The 9,906-nt window shown below is 53.7% G+C and overlaps 1 protein-coding gene across 2 annotated transcripts; it reads right to left on the bottom strand.

The window, feature by feature from the left end:
• Positions 1-418: 418 nt before the first annotated feature.
• Positions 419-9,791, bottom strand: GRWD1 (glutamate rich WD repeat containing 1). Of its 2 annotated transcripts, XM_007536233.3 has the most exons (7): positions 9,581-9,791; positions 9,323-9,440; positions 9,040-9,211; positions 6,766-6,979; positions 6,507-6,649; positions 6,177-6,374; positions 423-1,232 (listed from the first exon to the last, which is right to left on the bottom strand). In XM_007536233.3, the coding sequence occupies exons 1-7, from the start codon at positions 9,765-9,767 to the stop codon at positions 915-917; spliced, it is 1,350 nt and encodes a 449-aa protein (XP_007536295.2). In that variant the 5' UTR covers positions 9,768-9,791; the 3' UTR covers positions 423-914. The 2 variants fall into 2 exon arrangements, with proteins under 2 accessions (XP_060029711.1, XP_007536295.2); XM_060173728.1 differs by lacking the exon at positions 6,177-6,374 and having other exon boundaries at positions 419-1,232.
• Positions 9,792-9,906: the final 115 nt, after the last annotated feature.

Genomic DNA, 9,906 nt, shown 5'->3' with positions numbered 1-9,906 from the left:
GATGGGGGAGGGAGGCAGGAGACAGGAGGGGGTGGGGGGACTTGGGCAAGGAAACCAAGCAGAAAGATGGCTGGGTGGGGGACTGGCGTGCAACAGAGTAAAGGTTCACTTTCTGGATCCCCTCCCCTAAAGTGAGATCTTAAAAAGTTGAGGGGAGGCAGGACTTAAGGTGTGACCCCCCCCCCCCCAGAGAACTGGAATGAGTTCCAGCTGAAATGAGCTTGGGGCAGGCAGAACTGGACAGCACCCTGTGATCTGGGGTGGGGGGTGCGGGTCCGGGGGGGGAATCCTAGAGCCTCCTGCCTGCCGCTCCCATCTCATCTTGTCTCGTGGCCAGAAGGGCGGCTTTCTCACACGACAGGTCTTGCTGTGGTGATTCCTTTATTCAGTCTCCAGAGGACACCCAGCCCCCAGCTTTGCACGTGCTTGTGACGGAGCAGAGTCAGAAGCCTCCACCCCCACCCCCCATCCTGGCTGATCCTAACTGGCACAGCGACAAAGGATAGAACCAGTTTCCATCAGACCACCCACTGTCCCCCTCAAGTCTGCTGTGGCCAGTGGAAGAAGGCACTTGAGTTCCCTTTGGGGAGACAGGAAGTCCAAACTGGGCCTTGGGGCCCAGAGGTTCCAGCTAGATGTCACCCCCATGAAGATGTCCACCGGGTAGAGGGGCCCTGGGAACAAGCCTACGGAGTCCTCCAGCCCGGGTGGGAGGAGACACTGGATTAAGTCCAGTGGTTTTCCAGGGCTTCGGGCCAAACCTGGGTCCACCGGTTGGAAGGGCATCGCTGGACCCAAGCAAGTCTCTACCTCATGGATTCAGCATGGCGGCCAGCGGGCTGAGCTCAGTTCTCCTTTTCAAAAGGGGTTTGTCTGGTGTCAGATCCCAGTCCCCCTGGGCCCGGCCAGCGGCCTCAGACGCTGATGGTGCGGAAGACGGTGAAGCCAGACAGGGCGGTGCTGAGCAGCAGGCCCGGGCACTGCGGGTGCCAATGCAGCTCCTTCAGGTCCGTCTCACCCTGGTGCACGAACAGCAACTGCTGGGGCAGGTCCGCCAGTCCCGGCTCGATCTCCGCCTCACCGGCCTCGGGGTCCCGCTCCACGGCCAGGTCCCACTGAGTGATCTGGTTGTCGGCTCCAGAGGCGGCGAAGACCCCGCTGTCCTGAGGGTGCCACTCCACGGAGGTGATGGGCGCCACGTGCTGCTTGAAGGTGGCCACCGGGGAGCCAGACTACGGAGAGAGGTGGGGGCCGTCAGGGGCTCCTGCCTCAGCCCAGCTCCACCAGAGCCACACCCCCAAGTCCTCACAGGCCCGGCTTCCGGGCCAGGGAGACAGCATCATGGGGATAGTGACTTAATGGTGACTTTGAGGCCTGAGACTCCAAAGTGCTAGGTTCAATCCCCTATGTCACCATAAGCCAGAGCTGAGCGGTGCTCTGATTAAAAACAGAAACAAATTTAAGGTTCTTTAAATGGGTCAGAGGGCAGGGGCCAGGCAATAGTGCATCTGGGTTTAAGGCCCTGGTCCCCACCTACAGGGGGAAAAAAGTTCTACTAGTGATAAACTAGGGCTGTAGGCATCTCTCTGTATCTCTCTCTCTCTCTACCTCCCCCCTCCTCTCTCAATTTCCATTTCTATGCAATAATAAAATATATTTTCAAAAAGTTAAAAAAAAAAAAAGGGCCAATGGGCAAAAGTACTGCTGGGGGCTGCTCTCCGGCTGATTCTGACAACATTCAGGAGGGCAGCTCTTGTCTCCAGAGGCAGCCAGGGCAAAGGACTCAGACACTTTTACTAAAGCAGAGGTGCTTCTGGGATGGCCGGGGAGGTGGCTGGATGGATACAGTGCACGCTTTGTAAACCTGAGGTCCTGGGTTCGATCCCCAGCAGTGCATACAGAGTGGTGTTTTTTTTTTTTTTTAAATGCTTTATTTTTATCTTTTTTCTATTTATTTATTTTCCCTTTTGTCGCCCTTTTTTTATTGTTGTAGTTATTATTGATGTCATCGTTGTTAGATAGGACTGATAAAAATGGAGAGAGGAGGGGAGTCAGGCGGTAGCTCAGCGGGTTAAGCACACGTGGCGCAAAGTGCAAGGACCGCTGTAAGGATCCCAGTTCGAGCCCCCAGCTCCCCACCTGCAGGGGGAGTCACTTCACAGGCAGTGAAGCAGGTCTGCAGGTGTCTGTCTTTCTCTCCCCGTCTTCCCCTCCTCTCTCCATTTCTCTCTGTCCTATCCAACAACAACATCAATAACAACATTAATAACTACAACAACAAGAGCAACAAAAGAGAAAACAAACAAATAAATAAATAAATAAAAGAAATGGAGAGAGGAGGGGAAGACAGAGGGGCAGAGAAAGACAGACACCTGCAGACCTGCTTCACCGCCTGTGAAGAGACTCCCCTGCAGGCAGGAAGCCAGGGGCTCGAACCAGGATCCTTACGCCTTGCGCTTGGTGCCATGTGCGTTTAACCCACTGCACTACCGGCCAACTCCCCATGGTGTTTGTTTTTACCGGAGCTTGGCTCAACTCTGGCTCTGGCCTTGACCTCTCCTATTTACACACACCTAGCATTCCCGTGCCTGAGGCTCTGAGGTTCCAGGTTCAATCCCCAGCACCACCATAAGCCAGAGTTAAGCAGTGCTTTGGTCTATCTCTTCCTCTACCCCCCCATTCTGAATATCTCTCTCATTAAGGTAAATGAAACAGGGAAGTCAGGTGGTAGTGCAGTGGGTTAAGCACACATGGCGCGAAGAGCAAGGACCGGCGTAAGGATTGTGGCTCGAGCCCCCGGCTCCCCGCCTGAGGGGAATCGCTTCACAAGCGGTGAAGCAGGTCTGCAGGTGTCTGTCTTTCTCTCCCCCTCTCTGTCTTCCCCTCCTCTTTCCATTTCTCTCTGTCCTACCCAACAATGATGACAACAACAGCAATAACTTCAACAATAAAAAACAAGGGTAACAAGAGAAAATTAATAAATAAAAAATATTCATTAATTAATTTATATTTATTATTAAAAGAAGAAGATAGGAAAGGAAAAGAAAAGAAAAAAGGGGGGGATCAGGCAGTAGCACAGTGGGTTAAGTGCACGTGGCACAAAGCGCAAGGACCCCTGAATAAGGATCCCAGTTTGTGCCCCTGGCTCCCTACCTGCGGGGGGGGTGGGGGTCACTTCACAGGCGGTGAAGCAGGTCTGCAGGTGTCTTGTCTTTCTCTCCCCCCCCCCCGTCTTCCCCTCCTCTCTCCATTTCTCTCTGTCTTATCCAACAATGACAGCAATAACAACAATAATAACCACCACCACAATAAAAAACAAGGACAACAAAAGGTTAAAAAAAAAAAAAGCCTCCAGGAGCAGTGGATTCATGGTGTAGGCACTGAGCCCCAGCAATAACCCTGGAGGCGAAAAAAAGGTGGTCCTGGGTCCTGGAGCCTACCTTGGAGTAGCACTGGCCACACATCAGCCGCACTGGGCCTGGAAGCTCCAATCCACTTCTAGAAGCCTCTCTACAGCTGGCTCCACAGACCACTCGCAGGAGAGAGCGCTCACCGGGCGGGGTGCCTGTCTCATCATACACGCAGCCCAGGTTCAAACCTGCACCCAGGCGCCACAGGGCGGTACAAGGGCGGCAGGCGCTGTGCTGTGTCTCCCTCTTTCTAAAGGAAAAAGTGGCCCAGGGCAGTGAGATCGTGTGGCTGAGGCCCCAGCTCTGGGACAAACAGCAACTGCAGTGGGGAGAAGAGTAGAGCCCGGTGGTCCTGGGAAGGAGCACACGGAGCCACCGAGGCCAGGGCCCTGCCCAGAGGGAAGCCAGAAAAGCTGCGATTTCTCCCACCAAAACCGCTCCCCTCTCTCCAAACTCAGTCATAGCCAAGTGGTAATATCCTATCTCCTCCGGTCCTTTCTGTGCCTCAGTTTCCTCTCCTGCTATCAGTGAGCTGGGCTCCCATTCTCAGTTGAAATCCTCTGTGAGAAAACATTATAATTCCCAGAGGCCTTTGCCTACCTCCCTGCTTGCACTACCACCCCCCCATGGCCTGATGGGAGCTATAATCTCTCATGCCCTAGTCTCTATCCCCACTGCCATGCCTGCACATTCTACCCCCCAGTGCCTTTTTTTTGGTAAAATCTGATTTTGACCAGTATTTTTAAAAATATTTATTCATTCCCCTTTGTTGACCTTGTTGTTTTTTATTGTTGTTGTGGTTATTATTGTTGCTATTGATGTCGTTGTTGGATAGGACAGAGAGAAATGGAGAGAAGAGGGGAAGACAGAAGGGGAGAGAAAGACAGACACCTGCTTCACCGCTTGTGAAGCGACTCCCCTGCAGGTGGGGGAGCCGGGATCCTTAGGCCAGACCTTGGGCTTTGTGCCATGTATGCTTAACCCACTGTGCTACCACCCGACTCCCCATTTTCATTTATTATTATTATTATTTGTCTCCAGGGTTATTGATGGGGCTCCATGCCTGCACCATGAATCCACTGCTCCTGGAAGCCATTTTCTCCCCTTTTGTTGCCCTTGTTGTTGTAGCCTTGTTGTGGTTATTATTGTTGATACTGTTTGTTGTTGGGTAGGACAGAGAGAAATGGAGAGAGGAGGGGAAGACAGAGAGGGGGAGAGAAAGACAGACACCTGCAGACCAGCTTCACCACCTGTGAAGTGACTACCCCTGCAGGTGGGGAGCCTGGGCTCAAACTGGGATCCTTATGCTGGTCCCTGCGCTTTGCACCACGTGCATTTAACCCACTGTGCTACCACCCGACTCCCATTTTTTTCCTTTTTAATTTATTTTTTGCTTCCAGGGTTACTGCTGGGGCTTGGTGCCTGCACCACAAATCCACTGCTCCTGGAGGCCATTTTTTCCCTTTTGTTACCCTGGTCGTTTTACCATTGTTGTGGTTATTATTATTTTTGTTATTGATGTCATTGTTGTTGGATAGGACAGAGAGAAATGGAGAGAGAAGGGGAAGACAGAGAGGGGGAGAGAAAGACAGACACCTGCAGACCTGCTTCACCGCCTGTGAAGCGACTCCCCTGCATGTGGGGGCCCGGGGACTCGAACCAGGATCCTTCTGCCAGTCCCTTCGCTTTGCACCACGTGCGTTTAACCCGCTGTGCTACTGCCCAAGCCCCACCATTTTTATTTTATTTTATTTTATTTATTTATTCCCTTTTGTTGCCCTTGTTGTTTTATTGTTGTAGTTATTATTGTTGTTGTCGTTGTTGGATAGGACAGAGAGAAATGGAGAGAAGAGGGGAAGACAGAGAGGGGGAGAGAAAGACAGACACCTGCAGACCTGCTTCACCGCCTGTGAAGCAACTCCCCTGCAGGTGGGGAGCCGGGGTTCGAACCGGGATCCTTATGCCGGTCCTTGTGCTTTGCGCCACCTGCGCTTAACCCGCTGCGCTACCGCCCGACTCCCCATTTTTATTTTTTAAGAGAGGCAGAGGAGTGCCATCGTAGCACTGCTCCACCACTCATGAAGCTTCTCCATTAGGTGCTCACGCGTGGTGGCTGTGGGCCTGAGCCCGGGCCCTTTGCGTGGCCCAGTGTGCGCGCTGTGGCTCAAGCCGTCTCCCTGCCCAGTGTGCGCGCTGCGGTTCAGGCCATCTCCCTGCCCAGTGTGCGCGCTGCGGTTCAGGCCGTCTCCCTGCCCAGTGTGCGCACTGCGGCTCAGGCCGTCTCCCTGCCCAGTGTGCGCACTGCGGCTCAGGCCGTCTCCCTGCCCAGTGTGCGCACTGCGGCTCAGGCCGTCTCCCTGCCCAGTGTGCGCACTGCGGCTCAGGCCGTCTCCCTGCTCTCTTCCATTTTGCCGGCACTAAAGCTGATGAAGCAAACAGACCCGATGCCAGTCACAAACATGTTTCTTGTTGATTCTCGCTTGCGTGCTCTGTGCCACCATGGAACTGGTTTGAGCCCCCGCTCCCCACCTGCGGGGGGGGGTGGTGTCACTTCCCAGGCAGTGAAGCAGGTCTGCAGGTGTCTGTCTTTCTCTCCCCTCTCTCCATTTCTCTCTGTCTTATCCAACAACGACGGCGCTAACAAAGTGTCAGACCAATGCAAAGCAAAGTGTAAGACCAGCTCTACAGCGTGAAACCCCACATGCCCCAGGGACTGCTGGAGGCAGGAGCTCCTCCGGCCCCCTGGGATCCAGGTTGAGAGGGTACCTTGAACTGCCGCAGGTCCCAGACTCTGAGGGCCCCGTCATCCCCACCGCTGAGCAGGAAGGGCTCCCGGCGGCTCCAGCTGATGACGTTGACATCCCCGTCGTGAGCGGAGGCGGTGGTGAGCATGCAAGCTTTGCTGGGGGCTGCCCGGATGTCCCAGATGCGAATGGAGGCGTCAGCAGAGCAGGAGGCAAACACCTGGGCAGGGCAGAGGCCAAGTCATCTGGATAAATGCTCAACCCACCAACCTGGAGACCAGGGACTAGAAGGTGGGCTTCCCCCCTTGGGAAGTGACCCTGGAATTCAGGCCTCACTGGGCACCCCCCTCACCGTGTCCTCGGTTGGGGACCACTGCAGGTCCTCCACAGATCGTGTGTGGCCTGCAAAGGGCCGCTGGTCCACGTGCCAGGAGCCGCCGTCCGTGGGCGTCCAGAGATGGATGTTCTTCTGGCAGTCACCCGTCAACAGGCGCCCTGATGTGGTGGTGGGAGGTCAGGAAACCACCTTGTCCCAGCTCACCCCTCCCAGGATCTCAGCACCCACCCCTGCTGCTGACCCTGCTCCTTCCCCTCCCCCCGCAGGGACTCACCAGGCACACGGGGTGACCAGTCGAGCGCAAAGCCCTCGCCCATGTGGCCTGAGAAGGAGAAGATGGGCTTCACACGGGCCTGCTCATCCCGCAGGAAGGTTGCCATGGCCTGGGCATCATCCACCACCTGTAGGAGGCGGCGCAGGGCAAACACCTCCACCTGTCCCTTCTCGGACCACACGCCAGCCACGGGCTCCTCGCCCAGCCATGAAACCTGTGGGGGGAGCAGAGGGAGGCGGCATGAGAGTTACGCAAAAAGACTAATAGCTGAGGCTTCGAGGTCTCAGCACCACCATATGCCAGAGCTGAGCAGGGCACTGGTATTAAATAAAACAAATGTTAGATGTTATCGCAACAAAGTAAAAGACTCTGGGGTGGGTGGGTGGGGAGAATACAGGTCCAAGGATGACAGAGGACCTAGTGGGGGTTGTATTGTTACATGGGAAACTGGGGAATATTATGCATGTAGAAACTGTTGTATTTACTGTAGAATGTAAAACATTAATTTCCCAATAAAGAAATTAAAAAAAAAAAAAAAAAACAAGGCTCAGGACACCCACAGCCCCAACAAGTTCTAGGAAAGGAGCCACAACCCACAAGGGCAGGCTGGGACAGCTCCAGGGCTGGGGTCCAGGCAGAGACAGAGTGAAGACAACTTCTTCCCAACTCCTGGGAAAGATAGAAGCCACTTCCACCAGCTCTCAGGAGCTGGCCTTTCACCTTCTAAATGTTGGTAGGTCTCTGGGTACTTCTGCTTATGTAAGTGGGCTCACCCAGACCTAACCACTTAGCTTCAAGTTTCCAGCAGCCCTTGCACCCAAATTCTCTCCTTAACTTGACTCCTCTTGTAATGCCCATGAAAATGTCACAGAGTCCAAGTCGAGTTCCTGGTCAGTGCTCCAACCCAGGCCCCAAAGTGTGGGACTCACTACAGCTCAGAAACACCACCATTGCTGGCGAGGCTGTAAAAACACCACTTCCAAGCACTGCTCACTGCTTCTCCTACTGTAACCACCTGCATGTCCTCTGATGTCCTCCTTCCCAACTCACTACACTGACCTCATGGGACTCTTTCTGCTCCTGCCTCTATTCAGTATGGCAGTGAGAGCAACTTGGGGGCCGGGGAGATAGCATGTTAGTTATGCAAAAAGCCTTTCATACCTGAGGTTCTGAAGTCTCATGGTCAAGTGCAGGCACCACCATTAGCCAGGGATGAGCAGTGTTCTAGCCTTACTCTATCTCCCTCTTATGAAAATAAACAAGCAATCAACAAAACAAAACACAAGGGAGGCGCTGGGCAGTGTTACACGTGGTTGAGAAACACATTAGCATAAGCAAGGACTCAGGTTCAAAGCCTTGGTCCCTCCCTGACTTCACAGCCTCAGGCATGAGAGTCTCTTTGCGTAGCATTATGCTGTCTATCCCCGCCCACAAAACATCAGACTTTTACATCTGAGGTTCCCAGTTCGACCCCTGGTACAGTATGTACTGTAGCGGTGTTCTGGCTTGTCTCCTTTCCACTTTTTAAAGAAATATTTTTAAAACATTTATTTATTTGTTTATTCCCTTTTGTTTCCCTTGTTGTTTTATTTTAGCAGTTATTATTGTTATTGATGTTGTCATTGTCGGAGAGGACAGAGAGAAATGGAGAGAGGAGGGGCAGACAGAGAGGGGGAGAGAAAGACAGACACCTGCAGACCTGCTTCACCGCCTGTGAAGCGACGCCCCTGCAGGTGGGGAGCCGGGGGCTCGAACTAGGATCCTTATACCAGTCCTTGCGCTTTGCGCCACCTGCGCTTAACCCGCTGTGCTACCGCCTGACTCCCTTGTCTCCTTTCTCTGCCTCATGTGAAAGTCATGATCATATGTAACAATAAATCTTAAAAAAAATGTTTCATAGAGTCCAAGACTGCACCCCCTCCACCAGGGTCTAGAACAATACCCAAAGCATGGCAATACTTCAATAGAAAAACAAAGCAAGAACCACGGGCCCAGCACTGTTTCTAAATGTTGTCCAGACATTTCATCTGCACAGCAACCTGATCAGAAGATGGTATTACTGTGAAGCATAAGTTAACGCCACAGCTCACAACCAAGAGCTTTTTCTAGACACTAACACAGTAACAATCACCACAACAGTTAAGACGTGAATAATTTAACATATAAGACTATGTACCAGGTGCATTCCTAAAAGCGGAAGGGCACAGAAGTGCAGGAAACAGACACTGGAGTTACTCCTGTGAATAAAGAGCAGATTCCTGGGAAGAGATTTACCCGGACGCGGTTGATGCCGCCATAATGGGGCACCATGGCCAGCTCCAGCTGAGGCTTCCTATCCTCCTCATCCTCTTCCTCCTCCTCCTCCTCCTCCTCCTCCTCTTCATCACTGTCCTCTGATGAAGTGCGTTTTGTCCCATGCAGATTGTGCATACGAAGCATCATCAATCTAGGGGAAAGTATGGGATGAGTGAGGGACTAATTGCCAGAATCTTAAAGGAAGAAGAAGGCTGTAAACCCCAAAATCTAAGTCCTAGGAAAAGTCTCAGGTCTCACGCACCTGTTGCTCTGGGCACTTTCCGCCTGGGTCCCGGCACACAGGTACAGTGTCAGAGGCAGCTCTGTCCGGTTGTCTCCCAGGTGATCCCGGACTATGTCAAAGCTGAGACATGGGGCACCTGCGGGGGGAGGCAGCGTTGGAAAATTAGGATGGGTGGTACAGAACCTCATCCCCGCCCCCCTCGAGATCCAGGGATCTCCTGATCCGTCAAGGCCAGTGCCCGTCTCAGAACCCAGGAGTCAGGGCCCCCAGCCGTACCAGTCTGAGCGCGGTGGTACAACACATAGGCCTCCTCGTCCATGACCAGCTCCTCTCCCTCGCTCAGCGGCGGCCCCCGGCCGGGCAAGTAGACCTGAGCCGGGCCCTTAGGCCCTGCGTCGCCGGACTCCGCATCCATAGGTTCTCCGCTTTCACACGTGCGGCGACGGCCCTTGCGAGCCGCCATCTTGGCACCGTCTCGCCGACGGCGCGAGCTGAATACGTCACTTCCGGGACACGCCTCTCGCCTACAGCCGAGGAGGCGGCATCGCCCCCCCGCGGTTACCATGGAAACCTCCTTTTCAGCATTACAGTGACGAGGTGGC

The sequence above is a fragment of the Erinaceus europaeus genome, chromosome 2 (assembly GCF_950295315.1).
Source record: "Erinaceus europaeus chromosome 2, mEriEur2.1, whole genome shotgun sequence".
Classification (NCBI taxonomy): domain Eukaryota; kingdom Metazoa; phylum Chordata; class Mammalia; order Eulipotyphla; family Erinaceidae; genus Erinaceus; species Erinaceus europaeus.
This window is presented reverse-complemented; position numbering and strand designations above follow the sequence as displayed.